The sequence below is a fragment of the Poecilia mexicana genome, unplaced genomic scaffold (genome assembly GCF_051168715.1).
Source record: "Poecilia mexicana isolate PSO_F unplaced genomic scaffold, ASM5116871v1 scaffold_8, whole genome shotgun sequence".
NCBI classification, from domain to species: Eukaryota; Metazoa; Chordata; class Actinopteri; order Cyprinodontiformes; family Poeciliidae; genus Poecilia; species Poecilia mexicana.
Genome location: NW_028263377.1, coordinates 25,174,946 through 25,199,757, shown reverse-complemented (window position 1 = coordinate 25,199,757; position 24,812 = coordinate 25,174,946). Strand labels below are relative to the sequence as shown.

General features: G+C 38.5%; 1 protein-coding gene across 1 annotated transcript in view; it reads left to right on the top strand.

Moving 5' to 3' along the window:
* Positions 1 to 490: 490 nt before the first annotated feature.
* The window catches only part of LOC106925704 (calcium voltage-gated channel auxiliary subunit gamma 2a), a 38,651-nt gene continuing 14,329 nt past the window's right edge, over positions 491 to 24,812 (top strand). The window contains exon 1 of the mRNA XM_088007899.1: positions 491 to 2,550. Coding sequence (XP_087864025.1) covers positions 2,325 to 2,550 — 226 coding nt within the window. The 5' untranslated portion in view covers positions 491 to 2,324. The remainder of the gene's footprint in view (positions 2,551 to 24,812) is intronic.

Genomic DNA, 24,812 nt, shown 5'->3' with positions numbered 1-24,812 from the left:
AGGAAGGAAGGAAGGAAGGAAGGAAGGAAGGAAGGAAGGAAGGAAGGAAGGAAGGAAGGAAGGAAGGAAGGAAGGAAGGAAGGAAGGAAGGAAGGAAGGAAGGAAGGAAGGAAGGAAGGAAGGAAGGAAGGACAGAATTCTGATCAGTGCGTCTATGTTTCAAATATTGATTTTTTTTCTTTTATGTGAATTTATTTTTAAAAATAGTCTCCGATTTATTTATACAAATATGAATTTGATCACAACCAATTAAAAAAAAGACACTAAGCATAGTTAAGATTATTTTTTCCTTACAGATTATTATTGGCTGCAGTTATGAAACAGTTTGTTGTAAATGAGACAGAACATTCTGTTCCAGCACCATTAGGCGGATTTACTGTTTTCACTTAAATATTTTAGTTAAAATATAAGTTATGTAAAGTATTTTAGCATTAATAGGACTACTTTGATATTTATTTGTTGATATATTTTGTGTAACGTCAGAGGAAAATGTGATTTTTAAGGACAAGAGGACATTCGCTGTTTTTATTTGTTGTAGTTATAATGCTTGGCCAGCAGAGGGAGACAGAGTCCACAGAGGGGGCGCTGCAGGGAGCTGTCCTTTCAGCACCACTCCGTTTAAAACAGCGACAACTGCTTAAATATCCGCAATTCAAAGATACGAATGTACATTTTATCATGAGATCAAACATTTAATGAATGACTAAAATTAAAATCTTTACATTTTTGTTCATATTTGTGGTTTTATCAGTTATTTGGCAGGAAATTAGTGAAGTTGGATGTGCTTCAGAGAGCACGCTGCAACAATTGGATTCAGAAATGCGTAAATCTCACCCACGAATTCACTATTCACCAAAAAAGTGAAACGGAAGAAGAGGAGAAAATCCCCCCAGCAGATGTTTTTATTATTATTTTTATTTCTTGTGCGTTTCCGGACGAGCTGCAGAGCGGCTTCCGCAAACTGCTCTCACTGAGCGCAGAGAAGCCGAAGTGAGCGTGTGAACGCACACATCGTGACAACACCAGCACCGTCTCCCTCTCCTGATTGTGTAATATAGATTTTTTTTCTCTTCCTTCCTCCTCTCTTCCTGCAAAAGCGACCAAACCCGCATCCATCCGTGAGCGCAAAGGAAGAGGAGAGGAAGAAGAGGAGGAGGAACGAGAGGAAGAGGAGGGGGAGCATTGCAACGTTCATCCGAGCTCCTTTTTTCTTTTTTCTTCTTCTTCTTCCCAATACATGGCGCAAGGGCTACTACACAAGCGGGACTGTCCTGGGTGTGATCCCGCCGCGGTGAATTTGGATACGGGAGCAGCGGCGGCTTCATCAGCAGCAGCAGCAGCAGCATCTTCCTCCTCCTCCTCCTCCATCGGCGCCCACTCTGACTCCCCGTCCTCCTGGCTCTTCTGTCGGCTTTATGTCGAGTGATGGTCGGCTTGCCTTGCCGGATGCGCCCCGCTCTCTCTGGATCGTCGACGGCCGAGCCTCCTCTGACCGCAGACCCCCATTTTCGGCGGAAACCTGCCCAGAGCTCTAAGGCTCCATATGGAAACTGGAGACCAAAATTTTAGAAAAAAGGAAAATCTGAGCGGTTAATTATTATTTATTTATTTATAATTTTTTTATTATTTCCCCCCTCCCTCCCTCCATTCTTATTATTTCTGGTATTTTCTGTTTTCCTGGCCTGCCGATGAATTAATTCATCATTGATTTCCTCATTTCCACCGTGTTGATTTGAGAGATTTTTCCTGGGAAGAGGACTTGAATTGTTTACTCTCTTCTGTTAAAACGAGAGAAATGCCTTCCGTCATTCATTTATGACCCTTAACAGACTAACAAACCCTCTAGAATATAATAATTATTAGTAATATCAGCTAACAGTGAAGTGATATTAAACTGTAAGCTGATCTCATGTGGATCCAGCTCCAGCCTTTGGGTTTGTTTTGAGCCTCCTCAGGCTTTAACTCATCTCTGTAACTCCGTGTTTTTATCCACATTTGCAGCTTTTCTCGCTGCAAGTGGGGGCTACCTCTGCAGCTACAGGCCGTGTCATTTTCCGCTTCCTGTTGGAGGAAAAAGTGAAACTCACCGCAGAGGAAGAGACATTCCTGCCTCTTCCTCTCCATAAACTCTAAATTTGGTCGTTTATTTTTTTCTCTTTTGGAGGTCCTCACCCAACGCAACCATAAGGTTCCTACCGCATCCTCCTCCTCCTTCCTCCCTCTCCTTCCGCTCGAGTCTAGCCCGTTTTTTCGGCTTGGTTTGGTCCCGCAAATTTTCAAATATTTACTTCCTGTACATCAAGAGGAAAGGGGGTCCCCCTTTCATGGAATGCGGAAACATGGGTCTGTTCGACCGCGGAGTCCAGATGCTGCTGACCACGGTGGGCGCCTTCGCGGCCTTCAGCCTCATGACCATCGCGGTCGGCACGGACTACTGGCTGTACTCCCGCGGCGTCTGCAGGACCAAGTCGATGAGCGAGAACGAGACGAGCAAGAAGAACGAGGAGGTGATGACCCACTCGGGCCTGTGGAGGACCTGCTGCCTGGAAGGTAGGAAGTCAGAGGCTCTCAAACTTTTCCGCTTCTGGAGCTTCCGGGATGTTCGCGCAACTGGTAGTTTAACTTCTGCAACGTCTCAGTCGATGCAGAAACAAACACCGCGAAATGCAAAGTCTGAGCAAATATCAGCTGATTTGGTTTTCTGTGTAGTTGATGGTTGATCTGGGGGATTTCAGACTTGGTTTTGCTTGTGTTCTTGATGGGTTTTCTAGACACATGCTGGCGTTTTATAGCACAATCAACTAACTACACTGCAAAACACCAAATATTACCCATTATTTTTGTCTAGTTTCTAGAGCAAATATCTTAGTTCACTTGAAATAAGACAATATTAACTTACAAGTAACTTTTCAGCAAAATATAAGAGCTTGTTGTAAACCAGTAACTCCTTAATCTTGATTTTAAAAGTAGTAGTTCACCGGCAGATTGTTTCTCTTGGGGAAAATGTCTTATGAGAGAAATAATCTGAAAGTGGAGCTAAATATTAAGATTAAAGTGTTATTGACTTAAAACAAGCTGCTTTATCTTGTGAAAAGTTACTTGTATGTTAGTTTAGTCTTATTATAAGTGTAATAGAAACTAGATAAAAGTGTGCAGCTCTGTCACCTTATTTCTGATTTGCTCTTTTTTGTGCTTTTTTTTGGTTTTCAAACTTGCCTTTGTTTGTATTTATGAATGTATGACATGTTTTCCAGACACATAGTGACATTTTATAGCACAATCAACTAACTACACTGCAAAAACACCAAATATTACCAAGTATTTTTTGTCTAGTTTCTGGAGTAAATAACTTAGTTCACTTGAAACAAGACAAAACTAACTTAGAAGGAACATTTCAGCAAGATAAAGAAGTTTCCTTTAAGTAAATAATTCCTTAATATCGATGAAAAAGTTCCAGTTCCAGTGACTGAATATTTAACTTGACAAAACTTTTTTCCATGTTATGATTGAAATAATCTGCCATTGAATCAATAACTTTTTCATCAATATTAAGTATTTATCAACTTAAAACAAACTCCTATATCTTGTTGAAAAGTTGCTTGTAAGTTAGTTTTATCTTGTTTCAAGTGAACTAAGATATTTGATCTAGAAACTGGACCAAAAAACCAGGTAAGATGTTTTTGCAGTGAAGATGCAAAGTTTGTTCGGTTGTGAAATATAAATATTGATCATAACAAGCAGCAGGTTAAGGAGAATGTTGGTGTAAAATAAATAGCACAAATCTTAGTTTTTTGTCTTTAAATGAAACAATCCAGAAAAGAAAAAACTTCATTTTGAGGAATCAGAGGATTGTTTATCTGCAAGAAGAAAGAAAAACTTTTTGTGTTTCTAGTTCTTTAATCTTTAACATGAACTATCAGCCTGGACGTCAGCTTCCTGTGCAGCTCGATTTAAATCTCACCTCCTGCTCAGTCTGGGCTTTCTCCCATTCACTGGGATTCCCTCCGATAGATTTTCTTCAATCAGCGATCAGAAGAAGTTATGAACGATGATTTTAATTTTTACGCAATGTTTTTATTAGTAGTTTTAGAAACAAGTGAATCTGTTCAGTCCGAGTTGAAGCCACAGAAATAAAACTTTAACATAACAGCTGTGTGCTTAAATATTATTCTATCAGTCAAATCAAATCAGGTTTTATTTGCCAAATTACATCAATATGAAACGATGTTAGATGTAATACTTTACCAGTTTGCTAAATGGTAGTTTTAAATCCTGCAACAAAACGGCCCTTTAAGGATTCGACCCGAAATGAAAATGAGTTTAAACTTTACAATCCAAAGAGTCAATTTTCCCCTCAGTTCAGTGAAATAAAGCTTTAGAGAAGAGATAAATCAACATAGTTTTAAACTTAATAAATCAAATGTGGAAATTCAATGCAATTTTTCAATGACAAAAGAGGGAAAACTATATTTTAAACGTTAGTTTGTTTTATTTCATAATTACACAGAAGAATTAGGAGCTGATCGGAAGAGACATAAATATAATCTTAAAGATTTGGTTCAAAATGAAAATACGTTTCTGATTTAAACATTTATTTATGTTTCCAAAGTTTCATCTAAGAGGAAAAACAACTCAGACTCAGAGAAACATGAAACGATGAAAACTTTATAAACTGAGCATCAAATCTAACAAAAAAAAAGTCAAACATGCAACTAAACAGAAATATTTCTGGATCAACGAAGCAAAACTTTACATTTAAGAAGTTAATTTTCTGTGAGTAAAAATATAATAGTTTAAAGTTTTCTGTAGGTTGTCGAAAGAAATAATATTAAGTATTTAAATCCATTTTTAATTTACAAAACTCAAGTTGTAAAAAATCCTGACTAGTAGATTAATTTCAGATTTTTATTTCAGCAGTGAAATAATTCAGTGTTGGATTACTAAAGCAATCTGAAACAGTGAATTTAGTCAGATTAAATAATGAAATATGGATTAATTTCCTGATTTATTGTCCAATATTCCCTATAATTTTACTCTAATGAAGGGAAGCTGCAGGTGAAGCTGCTGTGACTCAGGATGGTCATATTTATTCCAAAAACATAAAATATTACCAAGTACTTCTGGTTTCTGCAGCAAATATCTTAGTATGTTTTAAATAAAACAAAACAAACTTACATGCAACTTTTCAGCAAGATATAGCAGCTTGTTTCAAGTCAATAATTGATTAATATTGAAGAAAAAGTTTTAGTTTCACTAAAAGACTATTTAACTTATAACAAGACATTTTTCACATGTTATAAGTGAAATAATCTAGAAAGAATCAGGAACTAGAAGTTTTCATCAATATTAAGGAATTATTAATCCAAAACAAGCTCCAGTATCTTGATTAAAAGTTACTTATAAGTTTGTTTTGTCTTATTTTCAGATATTAAGATATTTGCTGTAGAAACTGGACAGAAATACTTGGTAGGATTTTGTGTTTTTGCGTCTGGAGCTAAACGTCGTGTTGCTGTAGAGGTGCAGCGATGCTCTGCTGGGCGTTTGGAGCTGACCTGCCTGACAGCCATGATGACAGCAGCAGTAGCTGTCACGTGACCTCTGACCTGTCTCCAGCCTCGCCTCCTGAGCTCAGGTTTCCAGACGATCTCCAGGGTCGCCCTGTCAGACGGAGGAGACGCGTTTCCTGTCATGACTCCGGAGGGAGGAGACAAACTTAACCTTGTGAGGCTGCAGAGTTTCAGGTCTGCAGGAAAACGGTTTCTCAGTTTGAGCTGAAACGATTAATTGCAATTAATCAATAACTGAAATAATCATCAACTAATTTAGTAATCGATGAAAAGTTAACTGGATTATACAAACTTAAAAAGGTTGTTTGCTGAAAGAATAGCAGAAGCTGTGTTTCCTGTAAGCATAAAATTACGCGAATTGGAATTACAAGAATAAATTTGCTTAATGAAAACACAAAAGTTTGAAGAACACTAAAATATTTCAATAAAATGTTTTTGGATTAGGTTTAGTTTGTTTTTCAGCCATATCATAATTGTATTTTACACAACTGCAATAGAAACAGTTATTTTCGCATCACAGGATTCACATGATCAACAACAGGATGTTACTACTGTCAGAGGCGCCAAAGAAGACGTAGACAGGAAGTGGTAGGAGGAGGATGACATTGCGTGAACAAACGTATTTATGTGTGAATTTAATTGCATTTCTTATTCAGTGAAAATTGTGAAATTGTGTATTTTCAACCTTAGCAGAATATCTACAATGTTTTACACACGTTTTTAATGGAAACACAACTAATGTCACATGTAAGGCCAAAAAAAACTTTACCCAAAACTCAAGTGTCAGTTTCATTTTCCCCTGGTTCAAATTCTTTAAATAAAACTATTTTCTATTAACCACCTTTTGCATTCAATTATTAATCAGTTAATCCAAAATACAATCAAGAAATTACACACACTGTGTATTAAATCAAGCAGAAACGGCTGAGCTTAGTATTCTTAGAAGTTTTTTTTAAACTGCAGGTGCATTCTTTTCTATAAATGATAAAGTTTTCACTAAAGGGGTGTTTATGTCCTTATTTATTCATCTTTAAACATATTTCTAAAATGTCTTAAATGGAAATTTGAGATATGCTAATTTTTAATCTGATTATTAATTGTGAATCTTTAGTTGCAGTCCTGCTATTGTTTTTGTTTAAATTCATTTATTCTCCACCACAAGCTGCTGTGATGATGCAACATTATGGATTTTTCTGCACAGGATTAAACATTATGGAGTTTAATGAGAGTTGTCAGCTGACGCTTAAGATTGCAAACCTGGGTTATAAATTCCAATCGATCGTGTTGCTGTGGGCTGTTGTCCAAATCTGCTGTTTAAAAAAACAGGTTGTTTGATTAACGTTGTCGTTTTGAATCCAACATGAAGAGATTTGAGCATTCTGACTTTCATCATGATTGGAGCAGCAAAACGACTCTAAAAAGCAACACACCTCATTTTTGGTCTAGTTTACAGCGCAAATATCTGACAAAACTAGCTTAGCAGCGTCTCTTCAGCAACATATAGAAGCTTGTTGTGAGTCAATAATTCCCTAACATTGATGAAAAAGTGCCAGCAACAAGTGAAACAATCTGCCAGTGGAACTAGAACTAGATTAAATATTCTGTTACGTTTATATTTCAAAACAGAACCGCATGAAACGCATTTTAAATCTCATACTGGACTCTGGACCGGTTCGTTTCTGTATCACCGGTCTTCGCTAAATGCTGACCAGCGGCGCCCTCTGCTGGACGGCGGCTAAACTTCAACACTGAAAAGAAAGTCTGGCGACTTCGTCAGTTAATTGATTGGATTGAAGTTTTGTTTACTTGAGTAACTTTTTGGAAAAAAATTACTTTTTACTTTTACGTAAGTAGTTTTATTATGAAGAATTTTTACCTTTACTTGAATAAAATTTCTGGATTTTCTACCCACTGAATGATAAACATGTTTTAACCAAAAATCCACCAGACACAGACCTGCAGTTTTTACGTTTTTTATTGAAAGAAACTGATTTGGAAAATTTCTCTTTTGCCTGATTTTGTTGTAACTTTTAAATAGTAAATGATTGATAATTTGATCGATAAATCCTACTCTTACTTGAGTAAATTTTTTGAGTACTCTGTCCACTTCTGAATCTAACAAACTATAAATTGACATTAATTGCACCCGATAATCTCCTTTATGTATCGGAAACCGAGCTGCTCTCCCACTTTGCTTCAGATGTGAGACAATGCGGTTGTTATTGTGCCGCTCGCAGGATTAATCACAGCTGGACCGTAATTGCGTTAGTGACCGGCCTTTATCCAGGCCAAGTCGTTATTTAACCAGCAAACAAAACAAGCCGGAGTCAGGATGACATCAAAACGCTTCACACTTTCAGCTCGCTGTGTTTCTGGGCACTGCTTCTGCATCGCCACGATCAGCTCCTCCTTTGAACTGAGCGTGCATTTAGGCAGGAAATAAACCCAGATTTGTCATTTGTGATTCACGGATGATGTTCAGCCCTGAAGGAGGAATGGGAGTGGAAAATCAGGGCGCTGCGTTCACTTACCGGGGTCAGATTCATTTAAATTCTCATTCAAATTACTTCCTGTGCAGGAAATTGGGTCTTAAAAAGCAAGTAGGTCTGATTAGAGGTAGTTTAAGCTCCTTATATTAAGGAAATGCAGTGAAACAGCTGGAGAAACGCAGGCGACTTGCTACAAACCGTATTTCAGTCAAATCAGGTTGAATATTTCAGATGGTAATTATGCTTCAGTGCCTGGATGAGGAGTTTCCATCAGTTCCAGACATCATGTTTGGAGATTTATGATTTTATTTTTTTTCTAATAAAGAAATGACAAAAGACAGAAACATTTTCAAAAGTGGCTTTTATTTAAATTATCGTTTATGACTTGTATGACAGAGTATTGGGGCCAGGCTACAAGAATTTATATTTAATTATGAGAACAGAGTCAGACGGGTTGAAAAAAGATTAACTTTACTAGAGAAATGTCTCAAAATGAGAAAATATCAAAAGTTTTGTTGTTTTTTGTGGTTGAGTTTTCATAAAATTACCACTTCATTCTCCAAATATGATTTATTCTGCTGTTATTATGACTTTATTATTTCCATTTTATTGTTATATGACTTTATTTTTGCATCACTACAACTGAATTATTGAAATGTAAAATATGTTGTTAGTTTACTTGAAGTCAAAGTCCAACAAACAGAAGCTGTAAAAGTTGATAGTCAATCAAGATGGTGGCTTTGAGTGTTCTGACCCGAGGAGCGCATCTGTAGAAAAAAATTTAAAATTTAAAAGAATTTTTAAAAATATATATTAACCGATGAAATTGATAAATCGGCGAGCCCTTAGACTGCAGTGAGTTTTTATGACGAGCGACCAGATTGAGGCTAAACTGTTCAAACTGTACATGAAATAAACACAATAGTGTTTGAATAAATGAACCACATATTTACATATTGGAGCATTAACTCTACTATTTTACTACGACTTTATTCTGATATTATTACTTTTTTATTTTTCTTAATACTCCATCGTAGAGAGAGTTGGGTAATAACTAGTTACATTTACTCAATTACATTTATTTGAGTAACTTTTATGAAAAAAATTACTTTTAGCAGTAATTCTATTATGAAGTATTTCTACTTTTACTTGAGTAACAACATGTTGAATTATTACCTCTCAGTGTTTTCTATACTCCGCCTGCCTCTGGTCGGAGCCGTGTGTGTGTGTGTGTGTGTGTGTGTGTGTGTGTGTGTGTGTGTGTGTGTGTGTGTGTGTGTGTGTGAGCAGATTCAGCTAGTGAGCCAGTAAACATACATGTGTGTTTCTGGTGAATTGGCCCCTGGGGGCCGTTGCTATGAGACGCCCCGCCTGCTTCCTCCTCCACCTGCGCCAGGTGTGGCTGCGCTGCTAAGTGGAGGCATTTGTCTTCATTACAGCCCCGCCCTCAGGCCGTCTGCAGCGGCGCTTCGGAGAGAAACGTTGGTCTTCATGATGAAGGAGGGCTGACGGTTTTTACATTTTTAATGAGGAAACGTTTCCACAGCAGCGTGTTGCTCTCACCGCATCCAAATTACAAACCGCTTCCAGCAAACAGAGAGAGAGAGAGAGAGAGAGAGAGAGAGAGAGAGAGAGGAGAGAGAGAGAGAGAGAGAGAGAGAGAAAGAGAGAGGGAGGGAGAGAGAGAGAGAGAGAGATGATGGTGGTGGTAATATTTTCTCATTTTTGACCCGACCACAGCAGCATGGCTCCCACACATTTTATATCTAAATGAGGGAAGAAAGGATGGATAAGAGGAAGGAAAGAAGGAAGGAAGGAAGGAAGGAAGGAAGGAAGGAAGGAAGGAAGGAAGGAAGGAAGGAAGGAAGGAAGGAAGGAAACACCAGATCATTTCTGTCTTCTTCCACTGTGTGAATGTTAACGGTTAATAATTATAATCTCAGTTTAATAAATTGCAGATCTTAGAGGTTCGTTGCAGGTCCTTGTGACTCTTTCCAACTCTTTGCGTCACTTTGTGACTTCCTGCGGCTCTTTGTGGCTCATTGCTGCTCTTTGCAGCGTCCCGCGGCTCCTATCAGTCCCTCTGGTCATCCCGCCTCATGACGTCATGCATAAGCATGACGTATTGCACATTCACGCATCAGAAAACCCAGTGGGAGTGTGTTGTGTGTATATTATGTTGTGTGTATGCTTGAACGTTTGGAGTGTCTGGATGCTATGAAAGCAGATAAGAGCAGGATTAGCCTCCCAGCCCAATCAGATAAGGATTACCCAGCTGGAGCTCGCCATCCCAGCTAATGTCCGTCTCTAGAGTGGCATTACGCCGCATTATGACACCAACTCACCAAACATCCAGATTACAGCTAAAAGTTGGGGGCGAAGCCAAGAGAAAACAACCTGAAGGCCAGCTGTGGGAGGTGAAGGCGTCTCCTGCCTCTTCGTTCGTCTGATATCAGCCTGAGTAAAGTGACGGAGCTCCGTTACGCCGCGCCGTCAATCTGCCCACCTGCAGCCGGCGATGGATGGCGGTCATTTTGACTTCCACCGCAGAGCCGCGCTGAATGCACACGGCCTCCACCGAACATGACGGCTTATTGCCTCAGCTCTGCCGCCTCCATCACCCACTGAAGCCAAATTACAGATCAGTGGAGAACAAGGAAGCCTGAGGATCAGGCTGCTGCACTGGACCTGATCTCAGAGGTTTACAAACACGCAAACTTCCACCCAGAACTAATTTATAGTGCAAATATTTTGGTACATCTGAAATAAAACAAAACTAACTTCTAAGTAACTTTTAAAAGCAGTAATCCCCTTATAATGATGAAAAAGTAATAGTTGAACAACAGATTATTACATTTACAACATTGGAAAAATGTTTTGCTTTCAGTGAAATAATCTGCCAAGGCAACTAGAACGTTTTCATAAATATTAAGGAGTTATTGACTTTAAGTGTTAAGAGATATTTACACTAGAACCAAAACTACTTGTAAATGTTTTTTAACCAAAATTTCTCTAAGTACTGTTGTTGTAAATGAACTTAACTCATCCAAATCTAATAAAATCAGCCCATAAAGAACTGCAGCTGATTAAAACCAAACTGTGATTCTGGTCACAGTCAGAAAAACTAAAAAATAAAAGGAGTTGTTATTAAAATAATAAAAATTCCTGGTCGCAGTCCAGCCTGTGGACAGCTGGCACCAGGATGTTTCTGCAGCTGCTGCTAAAAACTCAACATGTGGTGAAATCTGAGCCAAAACCAATGAGGATCTGCTAAAGCAACACTGATATGGTTCAAAACACATTTCCATCAATTATTCACAAGAAAAACATTTTCTGGAGATTAAAGGACTTTTTAAAAACTCTGAAGGTCAAGAGAAAAATGTTACTGTTGTATCTGTGTAGATATGATGAAGAGGGACTCATTTCATTTGACAAGTTTTGATTTGGGGCAGCGGCTTCATGGAAATATTTATCAGATTTACTGGCATAAAATGGATGGATGGATGGATGGATGGATGGATGGATGGATGGATGGATGGATGGATGGATGGATGGATGGATGGATGGATGGATAAAATCATTTTTTCTGGATTTCCTCAGATTTCTGATTCTAAAGTATAATTTTCCTCATGATCTCATCCATCAAACCTGCATAACAGCAGATATCATTGAGTGCCATCTTGTAAATTAGCATTGGTTGGTACGTTCAGCCTCTGATTGGCTGTCAGCAGAGTCAATCAGCCCAGCCAGCTTCTGATTGGCTCTGCTGACAGCCAATCAAAGGCTGAACAGGCAGCAGAGAACTGTGATGGCGATGTAATACATGATTAATGTCTCTGATGGATGGGACAGAGGAGGAGGAGGTAAATAAACCCGACTGTAAACACATGGCCCACCATATCGGAGATTAGAAACTAAAACCCGACCTGTGATGACATCACTGAGCGGATTCAACTTTGACTCCGGCGGAGCGGCGTATGTGTCCGGTTATTTTTAGCCGCAGCTGGTCCTGTTGGGTGGGGTCTATCTTTATCCTGTGTGACCAGAGAACAAATCGATACGAAACATACCCTGGGCCAATATTTGTGTAAGCATGCAGTGGGGCACCACAACTCACCAGAGCATGACAGGAAGCTGGGCGCGCTGACGCCCTGTGGCTCGGACGGCGGCTCCTTCCAGAGCTTCATCACCCATGTTAGCGGCATGTGGAGAAACAACAATCTAAAGGGGACCTACTATGAAAAATTCACAATTTACACGTTTTTTCTAAAAACATCTCAAAAGATTACCGTATTTTCCGCACTATAAGGCGCACCTTCAATGAATGGCCTATTTTAAAACTTTTTTTCATATATGAGGCGCATAGAACAAATGGTTAGATTTGCCACCCATCCCGAACCCGATTTCGTCCTTACTCTTGAAATATGGATGTATACTAATAAAGAATTGGTCCCCAAGTACTTTATATAGCAGGCTGCCCCAGTCGTTGTTTCACTCACGGTGTTGCGATATTGTGCCCAACTGCTTTCTGGTTAACACAGACCAACCGACACGCTGCCGCCACAGCCTCTGTCTCTCTTCATAAAGAATGTCAACAAAACAGTCCGACTCGGCGAGGAAAGCCTTCCGCGACTGGGCCGGGGCGTTGCCGGACGATGGTCACCCTTCTCTGTTCGCCCACAGCATGTTCGTGGAGAACGTGGTGATAAATGACCTGCAGACGACCTGATAGGTCAGTAAAATTTTATTAACAAACCAGCGTTCTGACAACTATCCCAGCATGCACCGCGCGCTTCTTCTTCTTCTATGGGTGAAAATGAAGTCGGCGGCTGCTTACCGTAGTTGTCCTCTGTTGTGGCTCAATATTGGTCCATATATAAGGCACACCAGAACCGGATTATAAGGCACACTGTCGGCCTTTGAGGAAATTGAAGGTTTGTAGGTGCGCCTTATAGTGCGGAAAATACGGTATATGTTTTATGTCAAGATTATGTTTATTGTGAGACTGCAAAAAAAAAACTCATCTTACCAAGTTTTTTTCAAGTTTCTAGTACAAATATTTTTGTTTACTTGAAATAAGAAAACTACAACGACCTGCAACCACCATTATAGATTAAAAAAAACGAATACATTTAAAAGAGAAAATTAAAGAATTTTGATTTTTGGGAATTTCTGATTTTCAAACAAATTAGTCCACCTTGGACATTTGTGGGACAAATTTAAGTTTCTCAGTTTTTCTAGCAAATTTTTCACTTTTGGAGCTCAGAAATTTCCTTGATTTTTGTAGAATCTTTCTGAAATTTAGCTGCTTGCTGTCCTCAGTATGATGCGCTAAATCTTAAATATACGCCTGATATATGAAAGGCACTCAGTTCTTTGCTACTAATTGTCAACAGCTAAAAAAGTCAGGAAAAAGTTTTAATTTTGAAAAAAATAGCGATAGAGAGGGAAGTAGCTCAGTTATGATAGCTTGACTATGATAATGTAACATGAAGATGTGAGGTGGAATTCGACGTTTTTCAGTTCAGTTATTTATTTTTTTTAAAGTCGACCTGCACACCAAATTTGACAGATCACTAGTAGGGCGGGTGTTTAAATTAGCTAATTAACCACGACGGTGTTAGCTTAGCTAATAGCAACAATAGCTAATCTACCACAGTGATCACTTATTTAATAAACATCAAGCCTGAAAACATAAAACTGTAACTGACTGAATGTTCTGTTCTCTGTGTGAGAAATCTTTGAGTGTTTTTGTTTTTTTTTGGTGTTGAATCCTGAAACATGAATTGGCATGGTTGTCAGTTGCTATGGCAACGAGTCTGGGTGTAGCGTAGCAGAAATAAAGTGGTTTTGAGTTGCTCTTTAATGGTTTTTCTACGTTAGTTTTCCCTTTGCTGTGGCGCACCGCTCTGAATTAATAATCCCTACAAGTCCAGAATTCATTTTGGTAACGTTATTGTTCTACCGCGGCATGTAAAAGATCATTTCTGCCAACAACCATACACACAAAAAAATCTGAAATGAACATTAATACTTTCAGAGTGAATGTGGCCTTCGTCAACCTGATCATCATTTCAAGCTTAATTTTAATTCAGATGGAGTCGAATAAACTGGTGAAGGTGCTGGGTTTCCATGTTAAAGTGATTTTCAGTGGGTTTGCGCTGAATTGATCCCAGAGAAAGTGTAATTACCAGCAGGCCCATCTCACAGCTCCGCTCCTCCATATCCTTCCGCCGTGGAAACGTCCCAAAGAGACCCTCTGCTAAATGATAATTAACTGCAGATGCAATCCATTCATTTTAAGGAGGTGCAGTTCACTCCTCCTCTTTCTTCTCTCCTTCTCCTGCAGCGGCACGGAGCATGCACAGCAATCTGCTTTTTGATTAATCGGTGGTGTCTGCGGCGCAGTTCATTTGCAATCTATTACGGAGTATTTGCTTTGTGTCACTACGCACCTTGAACACACTGCATCATGTCAGAGCTGGAAGACGGTTCAGTTCAGAGTTTGGGTTTACTGGTGGTTTTTCCCCACAGGAATATCTGCAGGTGTTAATACCAACCAGGGCTGGCCAAAGCCTTTTTGGGGCCTTAAGCAGATTTTTATTTGGGGGCCCCAAACCTAGATTCTTTATCATTCCTAATCTATTCTATGTGTGTAATATACCTACTGTAATTAGCATCATTTATAGTTAGCTTACATCATACCAGTGTTGTTATCGCTGGTGATTTTAACCTTACAAGTGTAAAAAAGTACAAAACTATTTGCATTTTGAAATGCAGAGTGGTGTCATATTATTTTAGCTATTTGAACACTAAATTTACAATTAAAAAAGTTTGGTGCCTTATATTTCCCCAGCAGCAACAGTAGCCATCAACAGGAAGAGATCAGCCTGTTATTTATGCAACTGCTATAAAAATAGAAATAGTTTTTTCCATGTGTAACAGCAACATATTTTTACTGAAGTAAAAGTAAAAAGTAGGCAGAAATTACTCAAGAGTAAAAAGTATTTGGTAAAAAGTTTACTCAAGAACTGAATAACTGATCAAATAATCATTAAATTTAAAAATTACATCATCAGACAGACATAAATAAGTGGAAATTATGGTATTTTATGGACCAAAGGGACAATAATTTATAAAAGTAACAAATAACAAAATCAGACAAAATACATTTTTCCTAAATAAGTTTATTTAAATATAAAACTTTAACAAAAACTGCAGGTGTGTGTCTGAGTCTGGTGAGTTTTTGGTTAAAAAATGTTTTTCATTCAGTGGGTAGAAAATCCAGAAATTTTACTCAAGTAGAAATACTTCATAACAAAAGTAAAAGTAAAACGTAGTAAAATTACTCCTAAAAGTAAATTTTTTCAAAAAGTTACTCAAGTAAATGTAACTAACTCAGCGTGGCTGTTAAGCTGCAGGTGAAACTCAGACAGAGACGTTCCCACCTCTGCTAGCCGCTCTTAGCGCCCGGCGGGAGAGCAGCTCTCACTCTGCAGCTTCCTGGAAGATAAATAAAAGCTCCGCGCTGCAAGTTTCAGCCCGGACCGAGGCAGGCGGCGGGCCGGAGGCTCCTAGGTCAAACTGGGGCCGGGTGGAGGACAGCTGGAGGTAAAGTCAGCGGGGCGTCGCCACGGTGACAGATGGGGGAGTGAGAGGGCTAACGCTTAACATGATGTTGCTCTGCTGCGATGTGTGATCAGGATGAAGGTGATCTGATCCAGATGGCCCAGGAACACATCTGCTGCTGCGATCTGAAATGCAAATGCGAGTTTGTTATCAGCTTTTGACATTCTGCAGCTCTGATTTGCATTTGAAGGGTGACCTGGCCGAGAAGGTGAACACTTCCTCTCACACGGTGACGGTACAAACAGGAGGATGGAGGAAAAGTTCAGAAAACAGATTCACTTCTCCAAATCTGTAACCTCCAAACTACAGTTATAAACATTTTTCTACAGGAATTATGTCAGAAAACTGCATTATGTAGGGTTACGGGATGGGGTTCCATTTATAGTTATTAATCATTTGGATTTTCTAGCCTCTTATTAGAGAAAAAAAGTTTAAGTTTATTTTTCAAAGTCATATTTTCTCCATGTTATTCATTAATTTATAAATGTCACAGCTTCAAACTAAATGTTTAATTAACTAGCAAAATATTCAAACTAGCTATTTAATTAGGATGCTAGATATTTAGCTTGCAAACTAAGTATTTGGTTTAAAACTGACAAACAAATGAATAACATGATGAAAACATGGCTTTGAAAAATTAACCCCAAAGTTTTACTCTTATTGCTTTTAGCTTTTTAAAGTGTAACATTACAAACAGAAACTCGTTAGCCGTTTCTGTTGATTTGTTTGGGATTCTGATTCTGCTGATAGATCCAGGGATTATTCTGAGTTTTCTGGTGGTTTTTATAGCTACTATTATCATTATTTATGTGGTTGTATTTCAAACAATCCAAGATGAAAGTTTCCCTGAGCTTTCAGGCCCCCAGCATCACAGATCCTCTGCTGTACTTCACAACAGACATGAGTTGCTTTTCCAGTATCCATTTAGCAAACATTTCTCATGATGAGTCTCAGAAGAATGGCTTCGTCTTGCTGTCTTACTGCTTGGCGGCCATGTTTGGTGGCCCCTGGGTCGCCGGCGCCGCCTTCATGTGATGCTGCTCAGACTGGCTGCGTTTGCTGCGCTGCAGAGCGAGTATTTACTGGGCTGGCAGACCCCACTGTCACAGCAAATGGTGCTGTTGGGAAAACAAACAGTTGTAATGAGACTGGATCTGCCAGAGAGGCTGCTGAACGCCGCGCCGCTCCAAAACACACGAGGCTGGCGACGGAGGAAGAGGCTAAAGGTTGTTAAGTTACACAGGCTGGCTGCGTGACGCAGAAACCTTCTGACATCCGGGTTCCTATGACTCATATCCAACCGCAGAGACTTAATATTAGGAACTGGATTAAGGCTGAAACGATTAGTCGATTATTGAAACAATCATTAACTAATTTATCATTTAGTTTAAGCATTAAATGGAGTAAACACACTTTTAAAAAGGAAATGTACTGAAAGAACAACACATTCAGAGAAGTACTGTTCAAAAAATACACATATTTTGCATTTGAGATAAATATGTTCTACACAAAACTTCTCAAGTCAGTTTTAGCTTCACTGATATGAAGTCTGTAAAAAAGAAAAAATATATTTTCAATCACCAGATCATCTCTGTGTTGATGTTACGCAGAAAGGACTGAGCTTTTCACATGTTGATGTTAAAGTTTTCACATGATATTAAGCCATTTATTTGTTTTAAGCAGTTGCGTTCTGCTAAAAAAAATAAAAAAATACACTAATTAAAATAAGTGACAAAAATAAAATCAGGCAGAATTTTTTTTTCAAAATCAGTTTCTTTCAATAAAAAACTTATGAAATTTTAACTGAAACTGCAGCTGTGTGTCTGGTGAATTTTTGTTTGTTTTTCATTCAATGGGTGAAGAATCCAGAAATGTACTCAAATAAGAGTAGTGATACTTCATGATGAAATTACTCAAGTAACAGTAAAAAGTACACCGTAGTAAAAATACTCCTAAAAGTACATTTTTAAAAAAGTTACTCAAGAAGATTTGATTGAGTAAATATAACTAGTTATACCCAAATATGTGCAAAACAATCTTATTTAGATAACCTGATCATCATTTCAAGTAAAATTTTAATTCAGATTTAATCCAATAAACCGCTGAAGATGCTAGGTTTCCATGTTAAAGTGATTTTCAGCGGAAAGTTTATTTAAACCTGCAGCTCCGCTCCATCCCTCCGTTTCCTCCCTCCGTGGAAACGTCCCACAGAGACCCCGTGCTTCTTCAAAACAATTACTCTAGTAAACGTAATCTGAGTAAATACAACTAGTTACCATCCAGCTCATGCTAAAGTGTTGCTGAGTCCGCCGAGGCGCCGTGACGTCATTTCCTCCGATCTGCTCCTCTCCCCTCCCTCCCTCTTTCTGCCGTGTCTCTGTGACTGCGCATGCGTGTAGGTGAGCGCTCCTCATCGTGTCTCCGTCTCTTGGAGAGCAGTAAGGATGCGGATGAATTTTTAATGAAACGCAGCGTGGCTCCTCTCCGCTCCCTCAGATCGCTTTCCAGGACGGCGTGTCTCTCATGATCACAGCAGCGTGAAACACAGCCGGCGCCGGGTGAGAAGAGTCGCACACAAACACACTTTCACCTGGAAATCAACGCTGTGCAGCGCACACACACACACACACACACACACACACACACACACACACACACACACACACACACACACACACACACACACACACACACCCATGTCGGAGCAAAGCTGTGCTCTTCCTCACATCGCCGCCGCGGTTCCCTGCCGGTCCTTTGGATGACTGCGTGGACAAGTTGTGAAAATGAATCTTTTATTTGCCCACAGAGCTCCTTACACCGCTCACTGTTTTCACACCGCGCTGCACCGATAAACACAACTAAAACCCTGGAAATAACTTCTCCCCATTATTTAAAAACTATTTCTCTGAATAAAAACCCAACAAATGTGAGTTTTCAGATGTGAAGTGGGAAAACAAACAGAAGTGAATTTCTGTTTGTGCATAGAATCGCACATATTCTTATCAATTGCATTTAAAACTGGTTTACGAGCAAAACACCTGAATTGTTGTCAAATTTACTGTCAGTTTAAAACAACGTCCCTAAAGATTATTTTTATTTATTTACCAAAACGTGGTCATCTGGGCCAGAGCTGGGTAGTAAGTATCTACATGAGTAACTTTTTTTGAACAAAATTTACTTTTAGAAGTATTTTTACTTTTTTCTTTTACCTGAGTAATTTTTTATGAAGTATTTCTGCTCTCACTTGAGTAAAATTTTACATTCCCACTGAATGAAAAACAAAAACATTTTAACCAAAAAGTCACCACGCACCTCCAGATTCATAAGTTTTATATTTAAAGAAACTGATTTGGAAAAAAAATTCCCTTATTTTATTTTTTTTATGAAATACTGCCATTTCGTTATTAAAATACCAACATTTCCATTTAACTTTATGTTTCGAATTTTTATATGTAGCTGTGTCTCCCAACTTTAATACAAATAAATAAATTCTCCAAGTTTTAGATTTTGAGTTTAAGTGTGTGAATTTGTGAAAGACATAAGATAAACTTAAACTAGAAAGTTGTTAACTTTTTATTAATACATTGTCAATTATGTGTTTTTAAAGAAACTGTTCTGTAAAATTAGTCAGTTTGCAAATCTGAAAACAAAACTCAGTATAATGTAAAAAAAATAATATATTATTCATGAAATCAATAATTTATGTACATTTTCCTAACTATAAGTAGTTATTTTAACTTGATAATGTGAGTGAAAACAACACAAAAATGTAGCATTTTTCTTGCATAGTGTGAAATAATTTCTAGTGTAAATTACAATATTGGATTATAATAACTCACATTTGAGGATTTTTAAACTGTCAGGACTTAAAAAAAGTTTGAACAACTTCGATTAACTTTATTGTATTGTCAAGGCAGCAGGTGAAGCTTTGTTTTCAGGTTAAATCACCGTCTGATGTTTTACAGTGAACGTCTCACTAAATGTTGTATTTACCTCAATTCTGGGAACATTTTGTCATCATCTATACCTCTAATTTATTTCATTAAATGTTTGTAAGATGGAGAAAATGCAAATATTTACCAGATTTATAGTTTTTTCTTTAATTTCTGTCTCCACTCGTCCTTGTAGCGTAGTTTCACCAAACTGGACATTTGCTGATTGTTTTTCTAATTGACTCTGTGGCTTCTGCTCGTCAGACTGCTGATGTAGGTCACAATCTTTTCCAAACATCCTTCAGAAACGTTCGTCGTTCGCAGAGAGTCGGGCTCGTCAGAGCAAACGCTAGCCGCATGCTGGCTTAATTAAAACGATAATCCAGCAGGATTAAGTGGCGATCAGACAGCCTGTCATCTTCCACAGCCCGACATGCTAACTTTGCTTCTGCGAGGCCGCAGAGGCTGCAGCAGCGGTGTGAGGAACCGAAGAGAAAAGGGAGCGACGAGTACAGAGGAGGATTAGGGCCACTGAAAAAAAATCTAAAAATTCAGATTTTTATCCCAAACTTCTTACGTTTTTCTTAGAATTCTTTTTTTTTCATAATCGTGACTTTAATCTCAGAATTCAGATGTAAATTTCAAATTTTTGACATTTTCTTTAAAACTTCTGAGTTTAAGCTCAAAGTTTTTAAGTTTTTCCTCGGAATTCTGTCTTTAATATCAGAATTGTCTTTTTTTCTCAAAATTCTGATTTTAAACTAAAAAAATTTAGAATTTTCTCACAATTTTGACTTTGTCTCATTTAATCTGACTTTAATCTCAGATGTCTTAAATTTCTGACAGTTTTCTTTGTTTTCCGACTTTAAATTTTTGGTTTTTCTTGTTATTCTGACTTTCTGTCTTTAATCTCAGAATTGACTTTTTTTGTCAGAATTCTAAATTTTGTTTCTCATTTAATTTTATTTGGGTCTCAAAATTCTGACTTCTTTCTCAGAATTCTGGCTTTAAACTCTATTCTTTAAAGTTTTCTTGGAATTCTTACTTGAAACTCAAAATTTTCCTTCTTTACTTTCATTAAACTCAGAATTATGGGATTAAAGTCAGATTTTTCGCTCAGTGGCCCTAATCCTCTGGCAGGTCGTCTTCTATCAGACTGTGAGATGAGGAAGACGAGGAAGACGAGGAAGGGATGTGAGCACAAACAAGCCGGCAGCGTTTAAATAAACATAGTATTTAAATGTTTGTTCATAGTAAAATGAACAAACGCCTGCCTCCATCCGTCCCCTCTTCCTCTTCCTCCTCTTCCTCCTCCCAGCATGCCTTGCTGCAGCAGGTCAACAGATGACATGCGGACACTCTGTGAATTCCTAATCGGGAACCGAACAGGAGACCAAGAGGAGGTGGCTTGACGCATCCATACTGCAACCATCGGCTTTTTTTCTACATTAAAGATTAGAAAGAAGAAAAAAAAAGATCTGCAGAGAGACGCCACGCTGAATACCGAATGCTTCCCCCCAGCACACCTCCACCTCTCCGAGCTGCTCCACTCCTTCGTGCTTCTCTGACCCTCTCTCACGCTGCCTCGCCCTCTCGATCTCTGTCTCCCACACAGGAGGAGGAATCAATAGCCACAAATTAATCATTCTGCCATGGGCAGAGCATGGGAGGAGGCTGTGGGGACCGGGGCATTTAACCACTTCAAGAAAGTTTCTAAGAACGTTTATTTCTTAAAGTTTATTTAAAATCTCCTGATTTTTCACAAAATGAGGGCAAAAATAATGTTTCATTCAACCGTCTGCTCAAGCTATGAGTAGTTTAATGTGACGTCGCACTTTATAACTGACAGACGGTTGCTATGGAGTTGCTATGACAACAGTAAGCAAGCCACAAGCTTAGAACTTTCTAACTTCTGAACAAAATACCTTACAGCTTTTACTGGATCACAGTTTCTGAGTACTATCAGTGATATTACTTGAACTAGCAGTAAGTGCTAGATCGGCACTTACTGCCAAACTAGCAAAATTAGCTTAGCTAATTTATCTGCTAGCTAAGACGGACATGTAGCCTACGTGTTTGTTGCTACATGTATTTACTCTGCCAGTCACCAGAGCCTCAATATTCACACAAACAGTCCTTACAATCTGTTTAAACATTGATTGTATGCATCCATGGATTTCAGGCTGTGAAGCCTCTCCACTCTTCATGTTCACCAGGTAGTTAACTATAGTAGTAAGATCGGAGGCAGCTTGTCCACATCGTCTGACATATTTTTATTCTGCGTCTCATACGGGTCGATCCTGACAGCAGCCATTTTGTTCATGTGTCTTTCTCTCACAGATCAGTCAAGAACGTCCACATATTTTCTTTTTTTATTCTCGAAGCTGTCAGTCCGCTATGCATTGCACATACATTTGCCTACCAAGATGGCGCAGATCACTTGTGGGAAATATGTATGGAGAGAAGGAAGGAAGGCAAATGTATGCCTTCCTTACATACATTTGAAGGAAGGAAGGAAGGAAGGAAGGAAGGAAGGAAGGAAGGAAGGAAGGAAGGAAGGAAGGAAGGAAGGAAGGAAGGAAGGAAGGAAGGAAGGAAGGAAGTGAACCCCATTGTGGATTCTCTCTCCTCTCTCCTTCCACTTTTTCCTCTTGCAAATCTCTTCAGCTCAGAGTTTGAAACGCTCTGAAATCTGAAACTAAAGTGACGCAGTCGGCATGTCAGCGCTCGGGCGATGAGCCGGTTCAGTTCGTTACGGCGGCAGCGAGTCGCTGAGCTTCACTGTTGAACTTGCCGTAATCGGCAGCGACGGACGGCGGAAGGTGACTTTTACCGTGTGAGGATGAATTTTCTGATTCCTCACCGTTATCTCAGCTTCACTGGAAAACCTCAGACTTGTGGAGTCATCAGTTACTGGAGCCGCTCCACTGATGACATCACACCCTGTGGCTCATAGGTATTGATCAGTACATGGCAGGCCGTCTTAGCGTACAATCAGTTTCATCTCACTGTCCGTAAATACATTCCGTATCAGAGGTGTCCAAACTTTTTGCCAGTAGGACCAAAATTGCTAAGTTGGGAGAACTCAAGAGCCACTTTTTTTAATTAAAAGGTTGTTTTTTTTACATAAGACATCTTAGTCATCTGTTCAATAATATTGTAAATGCACAATATTTTAAGAAAGCAAAGTAGTCTAATTTTGGTAGGAAAGGAATTAGTTTCTCATTGTTAATCCAAAATATAAACAAGGGCTTGTAGGGTTGCTGTGATAAACCTCACCAAAAAATTTCAAATTAGTTGTGAATTCTTTCTATTCTTGAATTGTGGGACAAACAAAATCATCCAGAGGGCTGAAAATGGTCCACATGCCACACTTTGAACATCCCTGTTCTAGAAACCTAAAAATGAATTTTGACTTTCCCACATGGTAATCTAAGTCTGTTATTTCTACATTTTTTACTTTTTTGTACTTCCGTATGGGTTTCTATTGCTTCTACGAACAGCCTAAGAGCTTAAAAAAATTCACACTTGGGTTTGTTAGAAAAACGTTCATAATTTTAGACAATTGGAAAATGAGACATTTAAAAAAAACTTCCAAAATGTAACGTCATAAATCAGCAGTAATTGCCCGTCACACTGCAAAAACACAAATTCTTACCAAGTATTTTTTGTCTAGTTTCAAGTGTAAATATCTTACTACACTTTAAAAACTAACTGAGTAAAGATATAGAAGCTTGTTTTAAGTAAATAATTTCTTAATATTCATGAAAAATTCTTGTTCCACTGGCAGATGATTTCACTTATAGGAAAAAAAATATTTTTTCATGAATATTAAGGACATATTTAGTTAAAACAAGCTCATATTTCTTGCTTAAAAGTCACTTCTAAGTTAGTTTTGTCTTATTTTAAATGTACTAAGATATTTGCTCTAGAAACTAGACCAAAAATAGTTGGTAGTTCTTTTTGTTTATGCAGCGCACCTAGCAACCCCACCCAAGTCAGCCCATTACCTAGCAACCCCAGCAGAGTTCCACCCATCACTTAACAACCCCAGTCGAGCTCCAGCATGTTTTTGCGCTGTACAATGGCTGCTGGAAAAGGCAAGCCAGAATGCTTTAAAGTCAGAAAACAAAGTCGACAACAGAATTTGTTGACTTGCTGCATTCTTGTTGGTTGTGCAGTAGGCTCCACTTCTGCTTTTCAAACATGTTCTTTTGTACTTCATGTGTAATCATAATTTAATTGTTAATTGCTGAAATACACGTTTCAGGTCGTTAGAAATTCACTGTAAACATCTTTAATTAACCATGCTACTTAGCAGTAAATCAGCATCATCCATGCTAGTCAGAATGTAGTTAGATATTTCTCAAATAGATATTCTGTCTGTTCAAAATATATTTAGAGATATCAGTTTAGTAATTCATTTAGTTAAAAACAAATGTTATATATGTGGAATGTAAATATGGTGAAACTGATTATTGTAAGAGCGGAAATACTATCTAAGGAGTTGTTTGGCGGAAAAAGACACTGGCGCCTCGGCGAAGACTTTGGCTTCGCACTAGGTCAACCTGACCAAATTCTTTCCTTCCATTTGCGTGCAAAGCGCAAATGGAGCCAGAATTTACTGGAAAGGATGTCTGTTTGTGCAAGATAAAATCAACAATTTGAGATAAATTGTTCTATTCAGCAATTCTGAAATGGAGCAGATGTTGAGTTTGTGAGGTCCAAAATATTTTAAAGGTCGTCCAATACACACTCAGTATAAAACGTGCCAGAATCTTTCTGCAAAACAACAGTTGCACGCCATTGGTTGAAACTTTCCAACACACACTGATGAAGATGAGAAGGTATAAAATAGGTTGATGTTAAGACTTCGAGGAGATTTTTTGTGACAAGAAATGACGATGAAGATTTTGTATTGAACTGAAGAAACTGTAACGAGGAATCCGTGGAAGTGTAATAAATCTCCAGCTCGTCTATGGCCTAGCAGCAAGAACTACGTCTCTGTGCATTGTTTCTTTTACTTAGATATTTAAGAGTATAGCCACCTTTCTAATCCTCAATATTATATGTTAAAATGGCCTGCCGTATCAGTCCATCTGAATCATGTGATTTTGTAACAGAATAACTTGAGCTGGTGTTATGTTCAGCCCTGCCGTACATAACTGCATTTCCTTCCTGTAACATTTCCTTCC